We start from the raw sequence: 26295 nt of genomic DNA on the forward strand, positions 1-26295 counted from the left end.
GGGAACCTTCCAAGTACCTGGGACTCTACTATAAGTGTTGCAAAATATAGAAAAAGAAGCGTAAGGGAGTTCTCTGATGGCCTAGTGAGTTGAGCCTCTTGCATTGTACTGCTGTGGCTCTGGTTGCTGCTGTGCGGCCTAAGTTCAATCCCTGGCCCAGGAATTCCCACATACTGCCTGTGTGGCAAAAAAGAAACAAACAAACAAAAACAAAAAAGCGAGAACCTGAAATAAATGTTGCAACTCTTACTAAAAAAAGAACAAGAGGCCTAAGTCCTCCTTCTCTGTCTCTAGACGCCTTCTCTGTCTAGTTGATTAAAAAGTTGGTAGAGGAACAACAGGGAATGATAAAAACCAGGTGATCTGATCTGCAGGAAGCCTGGTACCTTTCTGAAGTGAGTGGGCAATCGAAAATGCAGCCTCTCATAGAGATTCTTTGAACAGGGTTTTGAAAAATGTCCAAAGTACCTAAGGAGAAGCATAATAAACTGTTTAAGAGGAATGGACCCTGGTAGTGATGATAACAATAATGCTAATATTTATTTCAACTCATTCCTATGTGCCAGGAACTATTTAATCCTTTTTTCACAATTAATTAAATTAATCCTTCCAAGGAGTTCCTGTCTTGTTGCAGCAGAAACGAATCCGACTAGGAACCATGAGGTTGTGGGTTCGATCCCTGGCCTTGCTCAGTAGGTTAAGGATCCGGTGTTGCCACGAGCTGTGGTGTAGGTCAGCAGATGCAGCGTGGATCTGGCGTTGCTGTGGCTGTGGTTTAGGCTGGCAGCAACAGCTCTTGTTAGACCCCTAGCCTGGGAACCACCATGTGCTGTGGGCACTGCTCTAAAAAAGACAAAATTAATTAATTAATCCTTCCAACAACCCTACAAGGTGGAAGGTATTTTCATTGCCATTTTATAGGTAAATATACCAAAGCCTAGAGAAATTAAATAACTCAAGTAGTAAGTGTCTAAGCCAACTTCCGTACCTGGAAGTCTGGCTCTAGACCTGTTCTCTTAAACACTGTGCCATGAGAACTTCTTAAATCTAGGTGACGATCAGAGGTGACATCAGTAGCCTCCAAAAACTGAGTAGCTCTGAGCAGAGTCTCTGAGTCAGAGTAACAAATATCAGTGGTGGAATCTTATCCCAAAGTAAAGTAAAGTGATTGACAAATTTGGTGGACAATCTCTGGACCCCTTTTCTAGTTCTCAGTATGTCCTTGTGGTTTCTGAATCTCAAGCTCCAAAAGTGCTGCCACCCTGATTTAACTTTTTTTTTTTTTTTTTTTTTTTTGGCTTCACCTGTGGCATATGGAAGTTCCTGGACCAGGGATCAAACCCCATGCCACAACAGCAAACCAAATCACTGTAGTGACAACTCTGGATCCTTAACCCGCTGAGCCACAAGAGAACTCCCTGATCTTTACTTTTATGGTTGCTGCATTGTTGATGCCAGGAGAAGGCTTGCCAGGAGAAGTCCTTGGCTGGGGAGGGCATGTAAAGAAAAATGACTGGGTCTCCAGCAGATGTTGGGATCGGGGAGGTAGAACTTGAAAGTATTATACGTATTCACAGAAATAGAAAAAATGGAGTTCCTCTTGTGGCTCAGCGGGTTAAGAACCTGACTAGTATCCATGAGAATGTGGGTTTGATCCCTGGCCTTGCTCAGAAGGTTAAGGATCCAGCATTGCCACAAGCTGCAGCATAGGTCACAGATGTGGCTCAGATCTTGGCATTGCGGCTATGTTGTAGGCCAGCAGCTGCAGCTCCAATTCAACCCCTAGCCTGGAAACTTCCATATGCAGCAGGTGCGGCCCTAAGAAAAAGAAAAAAAGTAGGAAAAAAACTTTAAAAAAAAAAAGAAGGGAGGTTTTGATTCCCCCCCCACACACACACTCTATGGCATCATAGAGTTACTTTGGAGACCAGAGTGGATTCTGGGAAGGGTACAGAAGTTATTTTTCTTTAGGGCTGACTTTACTTACTTATTTATTTATTTGTGTTTTGGGCTGTGCCCATGACATACAAAAGTTCCTGGGCTGGGATCAGACCTGTGCCACAGCAGTGACAATGCCAGATCCTTAACCTGCTGAGCCATGAGGGAACTCCTGAATGGGCTATTTAAAATCAAGATCCTAGTTCCATTTTCTTAGGCCCCATTGGTCACCGGTCTGCTTTGTCATCAGAAGGATCACAATGTGGGCAGGGAGGGGGAGCATGGAGGAGTGAGAGAGGGAACTGTATGATTAATTAGCTGCTGCCTTTAGAGGAAAACTGTTCCTCTTGAGGATATCACAACCTGCACTGGGCCCCTGCGCTGAGTGTGGGGTGAGGGGGCAGACTGGCAAAGCTTCAGAACAACGTTCAGATTTGTTTCTCATTCAGGAGCCCAGAAGCAGTGTTTTGCTGATATGGAGGTGGTTTTCAGTAGCTTATCCACTTTCATCTTTTTCCTTCCTATAAACCCAGGGAAGCATCTCAGTGTGGTTCCTTCACTCCTCATTGACACACACCCAAGGGCCCAGCTGGTTGTGGAAAACAGCCTATTTGATAAAAAGACTCTCAGTTTTGTTACTTACTGTCTTGGTCTGATGTCCCTGCAGAGTTTTCTGTTGGTGCTACTGTCTCAAGACCTATAAAGACTCCTTATTACCTCACAGATCAAGTCTAGCTTCCTCATCTTGGCATCCGAGACTCCATTTTCCATATTCGATTCATACCTTAGGTGTCTTTCCATTTAAACCTCCCTTCAGTCACACTGGTCTTTTTACAACCTTCCCTAACCCTCCAGTACCTCCCAGCCTCGCCCTACCATGTACTTGGGTGTGTGCACACATGCTTGTTCCGTCTTTAGGGCCTCAGGCTGTTCACTCCAGTTCTCATTCTTCTCCATCCGTCAGAGATGGAGATGGAGATTCTGCTCTTCAGGAAGGAGATGAGTCCCACTTCCTGTATAAAGACTCGGTGTCTCTCCAGGTGTGGTCCTCGGATGGCCTACATCCGTATCACCTAGGATAGTTGTTATAAATCTGAATCCTTGGCTCTCACCTTAGTGACCTGTGACCCATAACTGCTGGAGGCCCAGGAATCTGCATTTTAGCAGGGCACTTATGATGCACCGTGCAGTTTGAGGAGCACTGTCCTCTGGTAACGTGAGAGTGCATGCTTCCCTTCAGTTGAGATCCACAGAACAGGCATCTCTGAGAGTCCCACAGAGACTTCTTGGCTTCTGGGTCACCTAAGGACTCTCCCAGAGAAACTGTGTTCTCATTTTTGCTACTCCCCAAGAAGGACCTGCCCATCTGGAGCACATGAGGGCTACAGGCCTCGAATGCAGCCCTTTCCAGTCGCTTCTGTGGCCGCTGACTGCCCGCATACTGTGAAAGCGGGTCCCGAGGGCCAGGGGAGAGCCACCTGAGGGCTGGGGCGTGAGGGCAGCTGGGGCCCACTTGCAGGGGTGACAGTGTTTCCCAGACCCTAGAGGCTGCAGAGCGGAGAGCTGCCTGTGAACGCAGCCGTGGTGGTCGTCCGTGTGGTGAGGGGCACTCCGAGGACCCTGTCTTCTCGGCTGGCCTCTTCTCCAGGGCTTTCCCCGTCCCCATCAGGGATCGCTAGACATGAGCCAGGCGGAAAGAGGAGAGTGAACGGAATGCGCCCAAGTTTCCCTCTGTTAACTGGACAAATAGCAGTTCAAGTAAGTGCCCAGCCTTTAGTTAGAAAATGGGGGGAAACATGCCCCATGTTCTGTCTAGAGGGGGTTCGCATTCCCTTTGTCTTCTTAGGGACCTCACTGCAATTAGAAATTAGATCCTGCGTCTGTATGTGTGTGCGCATGCATGTGACCAGTTAGCATGGCCAGCTTCATCTTGGATTGAAAAAATCCCCACATGGAAGTAACTGTATTCATAAGTCCTTTCCTTTATAGACTGCCTTTTCCAGGAAGCTCGAAGCATAGCACTCTGTGGCATACACTAGTTCTTCCTGGACTACCTCCATGTGCTTGTTAAAGGGGCAGCTTCCGTAATTTTGTTGTCCTTCTACATCTGGAGGATGGAGCTTTGTGGGTTGAAAAGGTCGCGGGCACGAGCAGAACTGCGGATGGGACACACAGCTTCCACTCCTGTCTCCATCAGTGATTTCCAAATGCAGCCCGTAGCCGGATACCAGGATGGCTGCATAAGAAGCACAATTCAAGATAGAGGACCAGGAGTTCCCGTCATGGCACAGTGGTTAATGAATCTGACTAGGAACCATGAGGTTGCAGGTTCAATCCCTGGCCTCGCTCAGTGGGTTAAGGATCCAGCATTGCCATGAGCTGTGGTGTAGGTTGCAGATGTGGCTCGGATCTGGTGTTGCTGTGGCTCTGGTGTAGGCTGGTGGCTACAGCTCAGATTGGACTCCTAGCCTGGGAACCTCCATATGCCGCGGGTGTGGCCCTAGAAAAGACCAAAAAAAAAAAGGACAAAATACAGAGGCCTGGACCCCATTCCTCTAGAGGTTCCAAGTCAGTAGGTCTGGGGTAGGGCTCAGAAACCTATGTTCTTTACAAGCATTTCAGATCACTCTAATGCACTGCCAATGTGGGGAACCCACACTAAAGACCATGTGAACCCCACCCTGCCCACCTAGCCCCTCAGGACTGTCTTTGACTGAAACATGCCTTTTTAATGTTTTTCTTCTTGCCATCCACCCTCAAACATCCCCAGGCCTCCCAGCTCAGGCCAAGAAACATGCTGAGTCCGCCAAGAACACACTGCTGACCTGGAAGGGAAACACGGCCTTGGACAAGGAAAAGGAGGAAATTCTGGAAGCGCTGGTCATGCTCTACTACACTCTGGGGGTGGCCTGGCTCCTGCAGCGCCAATATCCTTTCCTTCCCAGAGGGGTCTGGTGATCGGGACCAGGGGCCACTCATGCCAGGTGGGTCACCTCACCCAGGGTGGGAGATGAAACCAGGGCTGGGAGCTCCATTCCAACATCCGGGCCCTCTGTGAGCCTCTGCTCTCCATCTAGAAAGGTACAAATGTTTCTCTCTGTTCATATGAGCTCTGAGTGGAGCCACGGGAAGCTTCTCACAAGGGATATGTCCCCTGGCCAGCTGAAGGGTTTTGGAGTCTGTCCTGCTCTTCACTGGGCCCCCCCCAGACAGTATGAGCAATGGGGACCTGGGTGGTAGTGTTGGTGGTGGTGTAGAAAGACAGAGAATGGATGGCAACTTAAAGCACTGTTTGTCAGACGAGGCTGCACGTTGCAACTCCCTGGGGAGCTTTAAGAATTACTGCTATTTGGGTCGCACCCTAGAGAATCTGATTTAGTAGGTCTGGAGTGCATCTGTTCATGGTGACTTTTAGAAGTTCCAGGTGATTGTAACATAGAGTCTAAACCTTCTGATTTAATGTACTCTTGATCATTGCAGTTTTTCGGAAATGCTCTTGAGAACACTGCCTGTGAAGCTGGAGGCCAAGCAAAATAGACAAAATAAATGGTTCTCCATATTTCCAGGGGGGCCTGTCCTCAGAAAGCTTGTCATTCTGACAGCCTTTTGGTACTATCTCCATTTGAAAGTTGTTCAGGGTATTTCATCTTTATGAATAATCTTAAACCCTCTTTGAGCCCCTGTGTCCCCAGTCTTCCCTCTCCACGTTTTTGGTCCTGATGCTTACCTTGCAAAATCTGATACGCTTCCTTATCCTCTTGTGCCCTTAGCAGAAGGCTCGTGAAAATGTGGAAATAGAAGGATATTTGGGAATTAAGGGGATTTTCTTTCCTGCTATTTGCCTCGCGCCAAAAACCTGCTTTGCTTGGACTTTCTAAATGACCCAGAAAGTCCCTTTCAAGAGAATTAGTTCCTCTCTTTTACCACTCATAGAATTCATTGGGAAGAATGAATGACTGTTGTCACGCAGTAGATGCCTCCAAGGAAATCTAGTGTCATTTACAGTTTCCGTTCACTCCAAACGCACACCACCCATCCTAGCCCTGGATTCGGGTAACACCAGAGGACACCCAGGGCCCCACTCCTTTTCTAAAGAATGCTCCCTTCTCGATAGTGTGTACAGCTGGAAAACAGAGGACATAGGAGAATGCCTATTTTCAAATACTGTTTCATTTTCCTCAGGGGTCCTTTTGTTTGCTTACCAACTGCTGCTCCTGGCCACTGGGGGAATTTGTGTACCTGGCATTTTCCTTGACTGTTTCACTGGCAGAGAGGCTTATTTCAACCTGCAGCAGTCAGAGAGAAACATGAAGGAGCTGAAAGAATCGTATAAGGGAGGTGTCGGTGGGTTACAGGTCTCAGAGAAAGACCTAACAGTTGCTTTGGGCAGGTAAGATCTGGGCTTAGAGAAGCTTGAGCTTTGATGAATAAGGCCTTGAATTACGTGATTGTTCTGTATTCTCGATATAAGAAGAGATAAATGTTCAGAGCAAAAGAATCAGAGACTCAAATCATAGTAAAAGAATTTCATAGTTACCAAAGGCAGACAATGTGGTCTAAACTTTATCCTCTCGGCCACCGCTGAAGTAGCTGGTACAATTATTACCTCATTAGAACGAGGACAAGGAAACTGAGCTGAGGTTAAATCAACCATCCAAGGTGACAAGCTTTAAGTGCTAGATCTGAACTTGATCTGAATTTACGGACTCTCAGCCCTTCCTTGTGCTACCTCTCATACTTATTTGAAAATTCCATTTTTTTTCACCTGACTTGCCACCTACTTTTGTCATTAAGTAGGACAACTTAAAAGATGAGGAAGGAACACTTAATGAAGAGGATTTCTTGGAGTTATGCATGGCATGTGCATTTTTAAGGAAAGTTATGTTCCATATGGAAACAAACTGCATGGAATTTGTTCAAGCCAAAAAGAGACTTAACTCTTTTACAGCTGAGTTAGGGATCCCCTGAGAATCAGAATATGTAAATATGAATGTGGGCCCATCAGATTATCAGAAGAAAAAAAGAATAATAAAAAGTTGACTGTTCCCTAGATTTTTTTCAGATAGGCTCACGTTCTTGAAAGCAATCTGTTTCCAAAACTGTAAGCCCTTGGCATGGTAGGGCAGATGATGGAGCGGTAAGTAAATGAAATACATGAGTCATGCCTGCCTCTTCTAAACAACCATGAATCTAGAAGTCAAATGGGAAACAGCGGGGAGATGTCCAAATGTCCAGAGCTAAATCAGACTTTCAACTTAAGTCCACAGGGTCGTAAATGAGTGTTCAGTGAATATCTACTGCTGTCGCATGGGGCAATGACTAAGGTTTTTGTGCTTATGTGAAAGATGGCCTTGTTCCTCTTTCAGAATAAAGTTGAACGTGCACATTTCATCATCCATTGGACCCTGTTAAGTATCTTTTTTGCGCATGCACTGTTCTAAGTGTTGGAATGTTTACAAGCATAACTATATCCTAGACATTGTTCTAAGGGCTCTACACAATTTATTTTCCTCAGTCTTCTATCACAAGCCTATGAGGCATATGTATTTTTTCTTTTTTTCTTTTCCTTCCTTCTTTTCTTTTCCTTCCTTCCTTCCTTCTGCCCTCCCGCCCTCTCTCTTGCTCTCTTGTCTTTTTAGGGCCACGCCTGCAGCATATAGAGGTTCCCAGCCTAAGGGTCAAATCAGAGCTGTAGTCGCCGGCCTATACCACAGCCCCAGCAATGCCAGATCTGAGCCTCATATGCAACCTACGTCACAGCTTTCAGCAATGCTGAGCCACGATGGGAACTCCAGGGTTTTTTGTTTTTTTGTTTTTTCTTTTTTCTTTTTAGGGCTGCACCCAGGGCATATGGGGGTTCCCAGGCTAGGGGTGTAATCTAATAGAAGTGTTGCCGCTGGCCTATACCACAGCCATAGCAAACGCCAGATCCGAGCCATGTCTGCGACCTACACCACAGCTCACAGCAATGTAGGATCCTTAAGCCACTGAGCGAGGCCAGGGATGGAACCTGAAACCTCATGGTTCCTAGTCGGATTCGCTTCCCCTGTGCCATGACGGGAACTCCCAGATATTTTTATTTTTGACAGGTAAGAAAATTAAGCCAGGGAAAAATTAAGTAACTCAAGGTGACAAAACTAAGGGGTGGGAGAGCCAGCACTGGGTCATCTGAGTCCAGAGCTCACCTTCTCTGCAACACTGGGCTCCATCTGATACTGACCCAATAGCCGTAGGGAAAATCCTTCTTCCGACTGGAAAGGTGGGGAAAGCGAGGCCAGATTGTTCAGGCCAGACGTCTTGGCTAATATCTCCCTACGAGTTCCTGATGAAAGGCAATTTCATTCTATAACTTTTGCTCTTATGGTCAAGGGATATAATGGTCTGATTGATCAAAAAAATACTTTTGTGTAAAGAATTATCAGATAACTGGCCTCATATATTCTTTGGACTGAAAACCCTAATCTTTAGAGGACGGATAAAACTTCCAGGTTAAAATAAATTGTAACTATTGCAGAATGCCTGATCTAAAGTAATTTTATACATGTGCATATTTTTAATTCAATTTGGGAATATAAAGATGGGGGCAAGGGGTGAGGGGGAAGAAATATTGATTGTGTATCCACTATATGTTAGGTGATTTTACATATAATTTTCAATATTCACATCAGTCTTGAAATTTAGGTATTATTTGGGGGGGGCATCCTTTTTTCTTTTCGGTCTTTTTAGTGCTGAACCTGCAGCATATGGAAGTTCCCAGGCTAGGGGTCAAATTGGAGCTGCAGCTGCTGGCCTACGCCACAGCCACAGCAACATAGGATCTGAGTCACTTCTGTGACCTACACCACAGCTCATGGCTACACCAGATCCTTAACTCAGTGAGTGAGCCCAAGGATCCAACCTGCATCCTCATACATATAGTCAGGTTCGTTTCTGCTGAGCCACAACAGGAGCTCCAAATTTAGGTATTTTTAATCTCATTTTATTTGGAAGGAAATGTGGGCTCCCGGAGTTTGCCCATAAAGCTCACAACTGTGAGAACCAGCTTTGAACTACCCATGTTCTTCTCCTTGTGTCTTGCTATTTCTGGAAAGATAAATCTTAAATTCTATCTGATTATCATTAAAAATTACATTATCCATTTTGTTTTGAAAATTTGAAAATATATGAAGAGAAAAAGTCAATTGTAATATAACTGCCCAAACATAACTGCTATGAACATTTTAGTTCTTTATATATATGTGTGTGTGTGTATGTGTGTGTGTGTGTATATGTATATACATAGTACATATACACACACACACATATGTATATGGCAGGATCATAAAAATGTTTTAAGTACAGTTTTAGAACTTTTTAAAACAGTACGTTTTTGTCAGTGGAATCTGGGGGGTAAAATACAGGCTCATAGGACTTTGTTTACAGCAGGGCTGGGCTTTGAATCAACCACTCAGATGATTGGCCTATGAGGGCCAAATTGTTTAGTTCTTAGAATCAGTTCCTTTTGTGTCTACAAAGCAAGTGGCCTCTCTGTGACTTTCCATCTGTTTCCCTTTTCTTATAGAGCCTCCTTGGCCAACGGCTGGTTAAACCTAGCTCTGACATACTTTGAAAAGGCAATTGGCAACGTTATTGCTGCTAAGGGGGATAGGACGTCAGATCTGGTCAGTCTTTATGAGGAAATTGCCCAGATCGAGCAGCTGAGGCGGAACCATGACCAGGCCATCCAGTACTTGCAGCGGGTAGGTGGTTGGTTGGATGGAGCCTGGCCCGGTTCCCAGGCTTGGGCTTCTCAGAACAGGGGATGGGATGGATTTTCCTCCAGATTTGCACAAGAGACCTTCCTCAACCTAAATGACCTGGACAGAGAACACCTCCTCTGTGGGCCCCTCTGCTGCAGGGCCTGATTTAAGGCAGCTTTTCCCTCCCCATCCCTCCCTCTCACCTCTGTGCCAGAAGAGGTAGCCAGGGGGTCTCCCTCAGGGAACAGAGTCCTGGGGGCAAGTGAACTGAAGTCCCAGCAAACACAAAGGGCTTTTTCAATGAAAATCTATGATATTTTGATGTAAAATGCTGTCATTTGTCCTTTAAACTAGTCTAGCTGGTTGTATCTCCAGTTCTAAGGTTAAACTAACAAAAGGGTGTTTTACTTGGAGCTAATTTGACAAATTCCAAGGGGAAAACAAAATAAAACATATAAAGGAATGCTGAGTCTATCTAATGAAAACAGTGTAGAGCGCTTTGTGTATCCTGTACTTCCTTGAAACTGTTAGAAACTGCTGATTAAATTCACCTTTTCCGTCCTCACATGAGAACCGTTCTTAAGATTCAGGTGTCTCCCACGGCGAAAACCAGATCAGAATACTGGATTTCCTCTGTCACCGAAAAGGCACAGTGCCATCCAACAGTAGCTGTGTATGTAGACAGTCTGATACTGAAGAAGAATCTGGAAGTTCCCAGTAGAGCGATGTTAGGAAAGGCTGCCCTGAAGGCAGAGTCCACTGCCTGCAGGGAAAGCCAGTCTGGTTTTTGTGTCCAGGATTCTCTTAAAGCAGCGGTCATACCAGCATGGATAAAACAATAAATAGTGTTTCCCAACAACAGAAATAATGGTTCAGATTTATAGAATGCTTTCATTATGTGCCCTTGAGGATATATTAATTCATTTAATCCATGCAAAAATCCTATGAAGTAGGCACCATTATTTTTTTAAATATTATTTTAAGGATGAAGAAACTGAAGCAGAACGAATTATAGCTCAAGTGGTATAGCAAACAGGTGGGGGGGCAGGATTTTTTTTTTCCCTGTCCTTTTAGGGCCACACCCACGGCATACGGGAAGTTCCCAGGCTAGGGATCCAATCTGAGCTACAGCTGCTGGCCTACACCACAGTCACAGCAATGCCAGATCTGAACCGCATCTGTGACCTGCACCACAGCTCAAGGTAATGCCGGATCCTTAACCCATTGAATGAGGCCAAGGATTGAACCTGCGACCTCATGGGTGCTAGTCAGATTCATTTCTGCTGAGCCACGACGGGAACTTCATGGAACTTGAACTCAGAAAATTTGACCCCCAGAGCTTGACTCATAACAACTCTGCACTGTGTCTTAGCTCCAAAGCATCTGATAATCTTGGGAGCTCCTTGAAACACCTCATGGTGTTTGGCCTGTGAAATAGGAAGTACAGGTGGCTCTTTTCTTGGTGGTGGGTATGGGCTGGATGCTTTCTCCTTTCTCTTCCCAAAGAGCAATAATAATAGTAATAAAATCTATACCTCTTTAGTGCTTGCTAAATGCCAAGTGATGTTCTAAACACTTTACATATATACATTTAATCTTTACAACAACTCTTTGTAACAAATACTATTTTCGTCACCCCTGTTTTACATGCAAAGAAAATAGTGGCTTCCCTTACATCACAGTAAATGGCTGAGCTAGGATGGGAACCCAGGCAGTATGGTTCTAGGATACACGCTTTACCAGACTTTCTGTTTTTGTTTTTGACTGCACCCACAGCATGCGGAGGTCTCCAGAGCCAGGGACGGAACTTGCACCACAGCAGTGACTCGAGCCACAGCAGTGACAACTCCAGATTCCTTAACCGCTAGGCCACCAGGGAACTTCCTTACTAGACTCTTTTTGATACTGAAACTTTGAGAGGCTGAACTAAAGTTAGGATTTTATTTTTGCTATGAAACCCAACAAAAATAATAATAGCTAACATTTGGAGGTCCCACTGTAGCTCAGTGGGTTAAGAACCCAACTAGTATCTGTGAGTGTGAGGGTTCAATCCCTGGCCTTTCTCAGTGTGTTAAGAATCTGGCGTTGCTGTGAGCTGCGGTGTAGGTCACAGATGAGGCTCGGATCCTGTATTGCTGCAGCTGTGGTATAGAATGGCAGCTGCTCTGATTTAACCCCTAGTCTGGGAAATTCCATATGCTGCAGGTGTAGCCCTAAGAAGAAAAAAAATAATAGCTAACATTTACTGAGCACTTACCATGTGATGGGCGCTATGTCTAGTGCTTTGCATGTGCCATCTCAATCTTTGCCAAACCCTAATCAATGGAAGCTATGTATTCCTTCTACATGTGAAGGTGAAATGACTTGCTCAAGACTCATAGCTTGGGAAGTAGTAAAGTTGAGACTCAGAGTTGTCTCTCATCCATCTCCATGTTTAGATATATATCAGCTCTCAATCAACCAGCAATTCTGTGGGAGCTACTATACAATCCACAAACATTGTCATTTGGGTACTTACCTTGTCGTGATTTTCTCTGTTCCAGGCCCATTCTATCTGCGTTTCTTTGTTTACTGAAGTCAGCCCCCAAGCTGCGCGGGCAAGCACCTTACTAGCCAAGGCTTACGCCATGTCTGGAGAAGCCCAACACAGGGGTAGGTAGAAGAGGTGGCCTTGCAGATGCCACGATTTCCCTCCTGGTCGCAGGAGGGAAGCACATTGGCGAAGGGTCTATTTAACAATGTGGATAGATTTCAACTGGCTCTTTCTGCCTGTGATGAAAAGATAAGGCTGGACACCATTTTGCACAAAATCATTTACCCAAGAATTTAGACACAGTAATAGCTCCCCAAATTAGTTGGAACATCAAAACCAGTAATATCATCTGATGTTTATTGTCTTTATTCCTTTAGCATCTGAGCAAAACTCACCTGCCCAAAGAGTAGGGATTATATAGGCACTTTTGTATTTTCCCATGTTAGTAAATAAACTTTTTGTTTAGTTTTTAGAAGTTATTTGGATATTTTGAATATTATTTTCTTTAGCATGAATGTTCACTGAAGATTCTTATCCTGTGTTTTCTAATTATATCGCTCCTTTAAAAAAAGTTCCTTGTGTACACTCACTGCATTTGTACTCCATCTATATGAGTTTTTAAAAACAGTCTTCATGGTTATTAAGGAATTTAATCTATTTGTGAATGTGTAAAAGTTGTTTTTAGTGAGAAAAAGTTTATGATTATAGAGTTGGGAGATTTCAAGGTCACTTTATTATTTTCTTGCATACTCATTTTTAGCTTTTAAGAAAATCTGGGAGTTCATGCTATGGCATAGTAGTTTAAGAACCTGACTTCAGCAGCTTGGGCAGCTGTGGCAGCTCAGGTTTAATCCCTGGCTCAGCACAGGGGGTTAAAGGATCTGGTGTTGCTGCAACTGCGGCCTAGGTTGCAGCTGTGGCTCAGTTTTAATCCCTGGCCTGGGAACTTCCATGTGTTGCAAATATGGCCATAAAATTAAAAAAAAAAAAAAAAAAGAGTTCCTGTTGTGGCTCAGCAGAAACAAATCTGACTAGCATCCATGAGGATACAGGTTCAATCCCTGACCTCACTCAGTGGGTTAAGGATCTGGAGTTGCTATGGCTGTGGTGTAGGCCAGTGGCTACAGCTCTGATTCAACCCCTAGCCTGGGAGCCCCCATATGCTGTGAGTGCAGTCCTAAAAGGCCAAAAAAAAAAAAAAAGAAAGGAAGAAAGAAACTCTGGATCTTTACCTCATAGCACCCACTAAATTCCAGATGGATTAATGTTTTTGACATTAAAAATAAAAAATATAAATTAACCAGAATAAAATACAGTATTGGAATAAAATGTACTAAAATTAAAAATTGGAAGAAAGAAGAACTCTGAGCACACAAGGATATACCAGAAGAGACTGATAGGTTTAATTATAAAAATCTAAAATTTATTCATGTCATGAAATGCTAGAAATAAAATAAAAAACAAACTCAACCAATGTGAGAAGATAACCTGAATAGGCCCTAATTATTTAAAAAAAATTATAATTAACTTTCTGAGAAAGAAATCTCTAAGCCCAGATGATTTCACTGGGTAATTCTGCTTAACATTTAAAGAAGGAATAACACCCATCCTACATAATCTTTTCCAGAAAATTGAAGAGGAGAGATTACTTCACAACCCATCTTTTGAGGCTAGCATCACCCTGATACCAAAATCAGGCAAGGGTGTTAGAAGAAAAAATAAAACCAAAACAAAAAACTATAAGTCAATACCTTTCCGGCACATGGATATAAAAAGTCTTCAACAAAATACATAGCAATATATAAAAAAAGAATAACACGCCATGATCAAGTGAGGTTTTTTTCCCTTGAGAATGTCAGGCTGGTTCAAACCTGAATTTGTGTGTTTTACCCTATTAACAACCCAAAGACAAAAAAGCACCATAATCTTATCAGTTGATGCAGAAGAAGCATGTGATAAAATTCACCATCCTTTTATGATGGAAGGAGAACTTTCTCAGTCTGATAAGAGGCATGTACAACATCCTACAGCTAACATCATGTTTAATGACAAAAGACTGAATACTTTCCTCTGAAGATCAACAACAAGGGAAAGCTGTCACTTACTCCTCTTAGTCAGCATAGTACCAGAAGCCTTAGTGCAATGGGCAAGAAAAAGACACATAGCTTAGAAGAAAGCTATATGTATCTCTTGGTACATAATACAACTGGCCAAGGAACATACCATTCCAAGGAATCTATAAAACTCCTAGAACTAGTAAGTGAGTTTAAGCTTATCAAGATCAACACACAAAAGCCAGTCAATGGTTCTATATTAGCACTGTACAACTGGAAACGAAGGTTTTGTTTTTTTGTTTTTGTTTTTTTTAATATCACTTATAATAGCCCTCTTCTCCCAAAGGAAATACTTAGGTATAACTCTAACAAGAGATGCACAGGGTCTGTGTGCTGAAACCTACAAAATCCTGATCAAAGATGTCAGAGATGACCTAAATAGGTGGAGATAGACTGTGCTCGTGGATTGGGGGATTCAGTATAGTAAATATGTCAGTTCTTCCCAAATTCCTCTATGGGTTTAACTCAATTACAGTCAGAATCCCAGCAGGAATTTTATAAATAGAGACAAGCTGACTCTGAAATTTATGTGGAAAAGCAAAGAAACTAAGAAGCCAAGACAATTTTTAAAAACTTGGAAGAATCATACTTCTTGATTTTAAGATTTCCTATAAGGCAACAGTTATCGAGTGAGTATTACTGGTGAAGGGACAGACAAAGATCAGAATCATTGGATCACAAGGGGAGTTCAGAAATAGATCTAATTAATGGCCAATTAATTTTTGACACGGGTACAAAAGCAATTCAGTGTGTAAATGATAGTCTTCTCAACAAATAGTATCAGAATAATTGGTATCCATATGCTTGAAAACCCCTAAAACACTCTTATATTGTATATAAACATTAACTCAAAATGATTTGGTGTCCTAGGAGTTCCCATTGTGGCTTAGCAGTAACAAACCAACTAGTATCCATGAGGACATAGGTTCTGTCCCTGGTTCTGCTCAGTGGGTTAAGGATCCAGCATTGCTGTGAGCTGTGGTGTAGGTTGCAGTTGTGGCTGGGATCCTGCATTGCTGTGGCTGTGGTGTAGGTCAGCAGCTGTAGCTCCAATTCGACCCCTAGTTTGGGAACTGCCATGTGCTGCATGTGTGGCCCTAAAAAAAGACAGAAAAAAATCAGTATCCTAAATGTAAGAGCTAAAATTTACTCTACAATAGTCAAGAAATAATATACAACAACAGAGATACCAATATTCTATCAAATTTTCAATATTTTTTAAAAAGAGAACATTTAGGATTGATGAGAGCAGTTTGATTACAAACTCCCTGAAGGGCAGTTTGGCAGGATGTCACACATCTTAAAACTATGTGTATTTTAGACCTACAATGAGATCAAGTTTTCATTCATCCTATGTGAAAATTTTAAAAATTGGAAAATATCTAGTATTTGTCAGATGGTGGGTAAACAGATTGCTCATTCATAGCTGGTGGGAGTGATAGTGTAAATCAATATGAAATTCTGGGGCCAATTTGACAATATCTAGTAAAATTGAAAAGGAAACATGTATAAGGAAGTTCACTGGCATTATTTGTAATCATGAAAAATTAGGAAACAACTCTTATCAATAAATAGAAGGAAAATTTGGTATATTAACTAGATAGAATTCTGTAGTGTTTAAACGGGCTAGATTTTATAAACAAAAGAGAAGGTGAATTTTTTTTGGTTGCACTCCCAGCATGCAGAAGTTCTTGGGCCAGGGATCGAACCTGCACCACAGCAGTAACCCAAGCCACAGCAGTGACAATGCCAGAATCTTAGCTACTAGGGCACCAGGAAACTCTGAGAGAAGGTTAATTTTTAAAAACAGCATTAAGGAAAAAAATAACTTGCATTTTTAGGGCACAGAAAATACTATTGTTTTATGGTTAGATATATGTAAACATGAAAAGTGAACTGCAAAATAAGTAAAACTGCCTCAGAATGTGCATCGAAATGTAAACAGAAGCAGAGACTTCTGGCTATGGTTTTGTGAAGAGGTCTGTGTATTCTCTTAACACCCACAGCGCACACACGCGCGAACACACACACACACACACACACACACACACACACACACACACACACTGTATAACATGATTAAAAACAACCACCACCACCACCACTATTTCAGGGCACTGGAACTAGAAAAGCAAACAACACATTGCAAAAACTGTTTGAGCTTTAGGCGATAAGAGTGTCTTCCTGTCCCTCTTGCCTGGGGTGCTCTCATCCATCCACGGCCCCAGCTCAGTCCATGAGAAGAGCAATTTTATCAGCATGGGGCTCGCCAAGAGATCCAGCAGCTTTGCTGGCCGAAGAGACTGCTGATTCACTTTAGTGCAAGGGGGAAACACCTATGGATATATCAGGTAAAAGTGGTTAACTTAGTGGGAAACGAATTGGGGAAAGCCTGATATTTGTTAGCTTGAAGTTGCTGTACTGGTTGGTGTCAGTTGCAGGCCAGTCAGAAATTTTAACCAGAAGAACCTGGGAATGAGAGATCCATAGAAGGGCTAGATAAGCTCCCCAATGTCCCTGACCCACTGAAAACTACATATACATGCAGGGGACTCTGGAAAGTCCAGGGGAAATTAAGAACCAAAGGAGACTTGAAATGTGGTAGAGCTTTAAATGCACCCCCCAGTCAACACACAGATAACTCACAAAGCCAGAGTCTGGAGCTACTTGAGCACAACCTCTTCCCAAGTCAGTGGGTCAACACTAAGCTATGCAGACACAGGGTCACCCCTGGGACTCCAGACTAGAAAGAAAAATACACATTAAAACCTGAGCAAAGACTTTCAATTTCTCGTCCAGTATGTAGGAGCTTGGACAAACTGAAAAATCAACAACTCTTCTTAGATCTTTCGGAGAAGGGAGATCACAGAGCAAGCTGATGCCCCTGAAATTAGACAGGCAAATGCAGAGGATCCCAATTTACCAGAACAGATACATATCTTCATAGGGATGAGGACTGGGGTAGGAAAACCGGAACTGCAACTGATAAACTTCTGGAAGCTCAGTGTGGGCAAGTCTGAGAGTTAAAAATTCCAAGGGTATTCAGTCATAGGGGAGCCCCCACACTTTTGTGTTTTATCTCCAGGAGTTTGACCACATTCTCAAAGTGAATATTGCAGAAAAATCCCCCGTTGCTTCCAGAAGGGAGTGAGGAGGAGTAACCATTTGAAAATATACCAGAGCGTTCTGCTTAACAAGGTTTGTCTTCAAGAGAAACTACTTTTACCAGATCCTAACTATTGGGTTTTTTGTTGTTGTTGTTTGTTTGTTTTTTTCTTTTGGAGCCTAACCAGTCTGGGGACATGGAATTGCCCAGCTCCAGTCTCCTCCATCCTATGTACCTGCGGGATGGGGAGACTGTGAAGTTCACAGTCCAGAGGCGTGGGCTCACCAAAAGACTGGGACCCCATGAGAGGACTCTAAAGAGTTTCCCTTCCCGCAACCCCTTACTACTACATTACTAAAGGCCTTTTTAGAGCCTTTTATCTAATACATCATGACCAGCTAGCAAGAAAAAATTACAAGGCATACTGAAAGGCTAAAACCCAATTTGAAGAGACAGAGCAAGCATTAGAACCATACACAGATATGGCAGGTATGCTGGCATTATCAGACTGGGAATTTAAAACAACTATGTGATGTCCAAGGGCAGAAGGTGGATTTCCTAGCTCAAGAAGACAGAGAATTCACTCTTCCTCTGCCTTGGTGGTTGTTCCTGTTTTATTTGGTCCTCAAAAGACTGGATGACACCCTCCCACATTGGTGAGGGTAGACCTTTACAGAGTCGACTGATCTGGCTGCTAAGCTCTCTTGAAGACACCCTCACAGACACACTCAGAAATAATTTTTTTTTTTTTGGTCTTTTGTCTTTTTAGGCCTGCACCCATGGCGTATGGAGGTTCCCAGCCTAGGGGTCTAATTGGAGCTGTTGCTGCCGGCCTACGCCAGACCCACAGCAATGCCAGATCTGAGCCGTGTCTGCGACCTACACCACAGCTCATGGCAACGCTGGATCCTTAACCCACTGATCGAGGCCAGAGATCGAACCCGCAACCTCATGGTTCCTAGTCGGATTCGTTTCCGCTGCACCACGACAGGAACCCCAGAAATAATGTTTTCCTAGCTATTTGGGCATCCCTTAGCCCAGTCAAGTTGACACAAAAGTAACCACTCTTTTTCAACTTGATATGTGTGCATAGTAAACATAACCCCCAAATAAAGACAATGACAGAGTCATAATTCCAGCTGACATGATACAGCTATCTGAGATACAATTGCAAACACCCTAACCCCTTCCTCAGAAGAAGAGGTAAAGTTCTTTTAGGATGTTTACTTGTCTTCTGGTATCCCATAACTTGAAAGTATGATGTAAAATCAATGATACTTAAATACTGGTATAAAGATAATACATCTTATATAACGTAAGAGAATAAAAGAGGGAAGAAAACAAAGGATATTTGCTTAATATGTGTATATATATATATACACACACAAATGTATCCACAGCAAAATAAGGAGGAAATACCCATTACAATTACAGTCCTCATTTCTGTAACTGTTATGTGGTCATATGTGGTATTTATAACTACCTTTTTCTACCATTCATTGTATATTCCTTTTGTCTTTAGCAAGCACCTCAGCTGGTAATAGTTCTTTACCTGGTGAGGTGACTCAAACCTTCATTCCTGAAGGTTCTGGGTCTTTACTAATCTGGCCGGGATTGGGATGTTGTAGTTTCCCATTGACCTTAATCACAAGGCATAGCGATACTATAAGAAGCCCTAAGGGATCTCCTGTATTCCAGTCTCCATTGTGGAGAGGTACTTTGATTTCCCCTTAGTGGTCCGGATCAGTCACCCCAGTGAGCACAATAACTCCTTTCCTTGTCTATTTTTTTCTTTTTTTTTTTTTTTAATTTTCCCACTGTACAGCAAGGGGGTCAGGTTATCCTTACATGTATACATTGCAATTACAGTTTTTCCCCCACCCTTTCTTCTGTTGCAACATGAGTTCTCAATGCTATTCAGCAGGATCTCCTTGTAAATCTACTCTAAGTTGTGTCTGATATCCTTGTCTATTGATTCAAAGGCATGAGGAACCCAAAGTGGTCGGGTGTTGGTCTTAACTTCCAGTTCAGTGGAATCATTGCTGTTTTTCCTGGTGGAAGCATTTTCTCCTCTGGAACTAAGCCCTCTAGGCCAGCAGAGCATAAAGTTATGGGAACAGAAAGACTTTTGCTAGTGGGTCATGAAGTACTAGTGAGAGATGCTACTCACATTTCTACCCTTGATTCCTAGACCTGTGAAAACTCCCTATTAGAGAAATAACACCATATGCTGGATCTGATTCAGAGAATATACAGCTTTCTGGAGAGGCTCGACCCAGCCTTGCAAATTATTGCCACCTAGCTGACACTGTAACTGAGTCTTCAAAAGGCATTCCACTGTTCTATCAAGCCAGCGGCTTGAGGGTGGTGGTATCCATCCTAAAGTGGTGAATTCCTTGAGCATGGGTGCATTGCCACCCTTCCTGTGCCGTGAAGTGAATTCCTTGATCCGAAGAAATATTGTGTAGAATACCATGATGGGGAAAAGGCAGTTCTGTAAGTTCACAGATGGTAGTTTTGGCAGAAGCATTGCATGCAGGAAATGCAAGTCTGCATCCAGAGTGGCTATTATTGCAGCTATCTGCCCCTTCCATGATGGAAGTAGTTTAATAACCAATCTGTTACCAGGTAGATGGCTGATAATCTGGGGAAAGGTGCCATAGTGGGAGCTCAGTGTTGGTCTCTCTGCTGGCAGATTGGGCATTCAGTGGTGGCCATAACCAGGTTGGCCTTGGTCAGTGAAAGTCCATGTTGGTACCAAAGTCTGTATTAGTCAGTGTTCTTGAGAGAAATATAACAGTGTATGTAGATAGAGATACGTAAAAGGAGCTAAATTGGCTCAATTGTGGTTATGGAAGATGAAAAATACCATAATCTGCCAACTGCAAGCTAAAGAACCAGGAGCACTGGTGGCAAAATTTAGTCTGAGTCTGAAGGTTGAGAACCAGGGGGAGCAGATAGTGTAAATCCCAGTATTAGGCCAAAGGCCTGAGAACTGGGGCATGTGGTGGTGGTGGGGGAACTGGCATAAGTCTTGGGGTCCAAAGGCTCAAAGGGCAAGAGTAGATGGATTTCTCAGCTCAAGAGGAGAAAATTCACTCTTCCTTTGCCCTTTTCTGATTCTGTTCAGGCCCCCAATGGATTGGATGATTCCTACCTCTTTTGGTAAGAGTAAATCTTCTTTACTCAGTATAAATTTAAATGCTAATATCTTCCAGAAGTACCACCACAGACACACCATAAATTCTACTTTTCTCTTTTATTTTCCCTTTTTGGCTGCCTGGTAGCATATAGCATTCTCAGGCCAGAGGTGTCAGATCTGAGCCGCAGTCATGACCTAAGCTGCAGCTGCGGCAACGCTGGATCCTTAACCCACTGTGCTGGCTGGGAATTGAACCTGCATCCCAGTGCTCCCAAGAAGCCACTGATCCCCTTGCATCGCAGCAGGAACTCCCAGAAATTATGCTCTACCAGCTTATCTGGTATCCCTTAGCCCAGTAAAGTTGACACATAAAATTAACCATCAAAAGTATGTATTTTGGTGGCAGGGTTATATTGGAAATCTCTGTTATCTTTCATTCAATTTTGCTGTGACTGTAAAACTGCTCTAAAAAGTTATTAATCAAAAGCAAAAATGAAAAACCAAACATACAAATAACACCAGAGCAAAGACATTAGCCTCCAAACTCCATGCGGAAGACAGATTTTGTAGTTTACTTAAAAAAAAAAAACAAAACCCCACAAAGATGTATCAGAATCTGTTATTGCTCCTATATATTATCTAAAATGTACAGTTGTCAACAAAAAAGAAACAAGAGTACAAAGATATAGGAATCTGTGACTCAAACAAAAAAAGATCATCAATAAAAATGGACTCTGAGTGGGCCAGATGTTGGATTTAGCAAAGATGTCAAAGCACCTGTCATAAATATGTTCAGAGAATTAAAGGAAGGTGTTTGAAGAATTAAAAGAAATTGCTATGAAAATTACTTAGTAAATAGGAAATCTCAATAGAGAAATATAAAACTACTTTTAAAAAACCAGCTAAAATGGAAATTCTGGAGTTTTAAGATATGGTAACTGAATGAAAAATGTGTTAATGGTCTCACCATCAGATCTGAGATGGCAGAAAAAGGTAGAGATCGCTCAAAGGTAGGTCACTAGAGAAGGTCCAATCCAAAGAACAGAGATAGGAGATACTGAAAAGAAATGAACAGAGTATAAGATGTCTCTGGGAACACAGCAGATGTCTCAACACTCATGTAATGGGAGCTCCATAAGGAGAGGTGAAAGAATGAGCCAAAAAATCATCTAAAGAAATAATGGCCCCAGAGTTCCCAAATTTGTTTTGTTTTGTTTTTTTGTCTTGTTGCCTTTTCTAGGGCGGCACCCTCGGCATATGGAGGTTCCCAGGCTAGGGGTCGAATCAGAGCTGTAGTTGCCGGCCTACGCCAGAGCCATGGCAACACAGGATCCGAGCCGTGTCTTCAACCTACACCACAGCTCATAGCAACACCGGATCCTTAACCCACTGAACAAGGCCAGGGATTGAACCCGCAACCTCATGGTTCCTGGTTGGATTTGTTAGCTTCTGAGCCATGATGGGAACTCCAAGAGTTCCCAAATTTGGTAAAAATGTTATCCGCAGATCCAAAAGTCTCAATGCCAAGTAGGGTAAGCACAAAGAAAACCACAACTAGACACATAGTCAAATTGCTGAATGGCGGAGAAAATCTTAAAAGCAGCAGTGGAAAAACAACTCTGTACAGGGGAACAATTTGATTAATGGTTGATTTTTCATTAGATAAATGGAGGCCAGAAGGCAGTGGAATAACATGTTCAAAATACTGTAGTAAAATTCAGCCAAGAATTGTACATTCAAGAAAACTGTCCTTCAAAAATTAAGGTAAGATAAAAACATTTCCTGATAAATAAACACAGGATTTGTTGGTAGCGGTCTCGCCCTAAAATGCTAAAGGAAGCCCTTTGGCTGAAAGAAAATGACAGCTGATGGTAACTCAAATTCACAGAAAGGAATGAAGAGACTTGGAACTGATAAGTATGTAGATAATTATTATAGGTTATATACACAAACACAAATTTTCATCAACTTGTGAATGTGTAAACAAAACATTATATATGCTACTCATCAATAAAAAGGAGTGAAGTACTAATTCATGCAATAACATGGGTGAACCTAAAAAACAGCATGCTAAGTGAAAGATTCTAGCCTGAAAAGACTACATATTGTATGGATCCATTTATGTGACATTTCTAGAAAATGCAAATGCATGGAGATGGAAAGTAGGTCAGTGATTGCTTGAGACTGGGGCTGAGAGCCAGAATTGACTGCAGCCAGCCCTAAAGAGCTATTTTGGGGAGTGATGGACGTGCTTTAAAACTGGATTTTGATCACGATTACAAAACTTTATAAACTGACTATAACTTTATCAGATGGTATAATTACAATTTGAGAGTGTATGGTACACAAATTGTACCATAATACAGTGGTAAAAAAAGATGTTAACATTGCTTTTCCTAAGTGATGTGTATGGAGATAATTTTTATTTTCTTCTTGTTTCTCTGCATTTTCTAGACTGATTACATAAACATCTATTATGTTTGGAATAAAAGATAACATTAAGAGTAAAGTTTTAAACAATAACAACTGTGTATTTAAAGTTCTTTTAAAACCAAAACTCATCCTCTCTCTCTCTCTCTCTCCACACACGTGTACACTGAATAGAAACCCCAGTAAACAGCAATCTCCATCAGACTTTAATTTAGCTAAAAACATGGTCTTGCATTGTACTTGGGAGTGTAATGTGGTGGTTATTTGGGGACTTAGGATAAGACTCTTCAGACATAAGCTTTCTTTTCCTACAGAAAATCCATGCATTTCATGAAGAGAATAAAAATCAGGTCATCATCTGATGCCATCAAATTATATCTCAGACTTTTTGAGGTTTTTATGAGTCCTTGAAAGAGGACGGGCATAGGCTTTAAGCATGAAAATGTCTGATTAATTGAGCCAAAGCTGAAATTAGATACTTGTAAAGGCTAGCAGCTTGCCTTAGATAATTGTTTTTCTTTTTTTGCAGATGCTGTTGAAATATATTTTTTAAAAAGTATCACTGCATATCAAACACCATTGGGCCCAGAGGATTATGAAACACTGAACACCATTGAAGAATTTTGCAAATGGCTTATCCAAAATGGGGAAAAACTGGTAAATATCATCAGCTCATAAATGTAATTGCTAGATTTTTTATTGAATAGGAACAGCCTTTTTCATCTTATAATTCTGAAACTGGAGTGCAGAGAAGGCTCAGGTTAAGCCAGAAATAAAAATAGGGCTGGTGCAGCTTTCAATATTAGTTGTAAAAATTATTTTGCTGGAGTTCCTGCCATGGCTCAGTGATAAACAAACCCGACTAGTATCCTTGAGGACACGGGTTCAATCCTTTGCCTCGCTCAGTGGGTTAAGGATCCGGCATTGTCGTGAGCTGTGGTGTAGGTTGCAGATACAGTTCGGATCCCTCCTTGCTGTGGCTGTGGTATAGGCCAGCAGCTATATTTCTGATTTGACCCTTAGTCTGGGAATCTCCATATGCTGCAGGTATAGCCCTAAAAAGACAAAAGTAAAAAAAAAAAATTATTATTTTTTTTGTATCTAGAAACATGACGTTCTTCAAATCCAGGTCATGTATGACCTCTGGTCCTGTACATTTAATATTTCAAGTCAAAATTGGCTTTCACCTTTGGATATAACTGATAGTTTCTTTTTTCTCTTGATTCCTTGTTTCCTTCTCAGTTTCTGGTCTTCAGCTCTTTATTAGCTAAACTTTTGCTTTCACACAAAAGTCATAGAACATGCTTTCGATTGCTGGCTTTTTTACTTGGAAGTCTTTTGAGTCTAAGCTCTTACTCAAAAACTTTGGACCTGAACTTTATGTGTTGAGTCAGCATGAAGGCAATGAAGACCTTTATTCATCATGAGATCCCACATGACTCTGATCTGACCAACTTTATTCTTCCTCAGGCTTGTGAGAAACAGACAGGAACCTAGCATGGTCTCATTGGTCATGTGAAAGCCATTTAAGAGTAGGGCTCTAGACACATAATAAGTAAGAATTTTTTTTTCGAGGAATGAAGAAAAAACTTTTCTACATTTGAACATTTTTATAAATGATGATATTTTCTTTCATCCTATTTTAATTGCCACTTGTAAAGGCAGAAAAACCTTATAGTGGTTTGCAACATTTTTTTTTCTTTTTTTTTTTTTTTTTTTTGGTCTTTTTGCTATTTCTTGGGCCACTCCTGTGGCATATGGAGGTTCCCAGGATAGGGGTCGAATTGGAGCTGCAGCCACCAGCCTACGCCAGAGCCACAACAACGCTGGATCTGAGCCGCGTCTGCAACCTACACCACAGCTCACGGCAACGCCGGATCGTTAACCCACTGAGCAAGGGCAGGGATCGAACCGAAACCTCATGGTTCCTAGTCGGATTCGTTAACCACTGCGCCACAACGGGAACTCCCTGCAACATTTTTTATAGTGGTTGTGATATTTTCTGTTGGTTCAGAAGATTAAGTTGAGATAGCAAAGCCAAAGATTGATCTAATATTTTAATTTCCAAGATGTAAAAGTTCTTGGCCAGCATCTCATGGCTTATCCTTGTTATGCTCTGATACAATGAACATCATGACTTTGTGATAAGACACCAGTAGCAATGCCTAAGAGCTCTCTGCTTCTAACCAAGTGAACCAAGCTCCTAAGCAGAGATGCAAAGGCACCTGAGTGCCAGGTGGCTCTGCATCTCAACCACAGGCAGGACTGTGGACAGGTCACCTTTGCTCCTAGAAAACAAGCTCCATGAGGGCAAGGGTTTCTGCCTGTTTTATTCACAGCAGTGTCCCTAGTGCCTAAAGCAGTAACTGGTACATAGTAGGTGCTTAGTAACTGCTGAATTACTTTGCTGAATTTTATTTTATTTTATTTTTATTATTATTATTATTTTTTGTCTTTTTGCCATTTCTTGGGCCGCTCCAGTGGCATATGGAGGTTCCCAGGTTAGGGGTCCAATTGGAGCTGTAGCTGCCGACCTACACCACAGCCACAGCAACGCGGGATCCAAGCCACGTCTGCAACCTACATCACAGCTCACGGCAATGCCGGATCGTTAACCCACTGAGCAAGGCCAGGGACCGAACCCACAACCTCATGGTTCCTAGTCGGATTCGTTAACCACTGCGCCACGACGGGAACTCCTATTTTATTTTATTTTATTTTTTTTTATTTTATTTTTTTTTGTCTTTTGTCTTTTTTGTTGTTGTTGTTATTGTTGCTATTTCTTGGGCCGCTCCCGCGGCATATGGAGGTTCCCAGGCTAGGGGTCGAATCGGAGCTGTAGCCACTGGCCTACGCCAGAGCCACAGCAACGCGGGATCCGAGCCGCGTCTGCGACCTACACCACAGCTCACGGCAACGCCGGATCGTTAACCCACTGAGCAAGGGCAGGGACCGAACCCGCAACCTCATGGTTCCTAGTCGGATTCGTTAACCACTGCGCCACGACGGGAACTCCCTATTTTATTATTATTATTATTTTTTTTTTTTGTCTTTTTGCCTTTTCCAGAGCCACTCCCGGGCATATGGAGGTTCCCAGGCTAGGGGCCTAATCTGAGCTGTAGCCACCGGCCTACACCAGAGCCACAGCAGTGCAGGGTCTGAGCCACATCTGCCACCTACACCACAGCTCATGGCAACGCCGGATCCTTAACCCACTGAGCAAGGCCAGGGACCAAACCTATAACCTCATGGTTCCTAGTTGGATTCGTTAACCACTGCGCTACAACAGGAAC

The 26295-nt window shown here is 42.6% G+C and overlaps 1 protein-coding gene across 16 annotated transcripts in view; it reads left to right on the top strand.

The window, feature by feature from the left end:
• Nucleotides 1–26295, top strand: part of TTC23L (tetratricopeptide repeat domain 23 like) — a 58754-nt gene that overhangs the window by 12896 nt on the left and 19563 nt on the right. For 8 of the 16 annotated variants that reach the window (XR_014831146.1, XR_014831145.1, XR_014831144.1 and 5 more), the window contains exons 5-9: nt 4709–4865; nt 6203–6328; nt 9500–9677; nt 12221–12329; nt 23532–23659. Coding sequence is in view for 3 of the 16 variants with exons in the window: in XM_085002069.1 (XP_084858195.1) it covers nt 4709–4865; nt 6203–6328; nt 9500–9677; nt 12221–12329; nt 23532–23659 (698 nt within the window). In the remaining 13 variants the exon portion in view is untranslated. Of the gene's footprint in view, nt 1–4708; nt 4866–6202; nt 6329–9499; nt 9678–12220; nt 12330–17409; nt 17523–22234; nt 22337–23531; nt 23660–26295 lie in introns of all 16 variants that reach the window. The other 8 variants (XR_014831150.1, XR_014831148.1, XR_014831151.1 and 5 more) reach the window with 2 other exon arrangements.

This window comes from Sus scrofa, chromosome 16, assembly GCF_054392235.1.
Source record: "Sus scrofa isolate SSC_HxYL_T2T_F1_AM1 chromosome 16, Sscrofa_HxYL_maternal_Yorkshire_Landrace_v2.0, whole genome shotgun sequence".
Classification (NCBI taxonomy): domain Eukaryota; kingdom Metazoa; phylum Chordata; class Mammalia; order Artiodactyla; family Suidae; genus Sus; species Sus scrofa.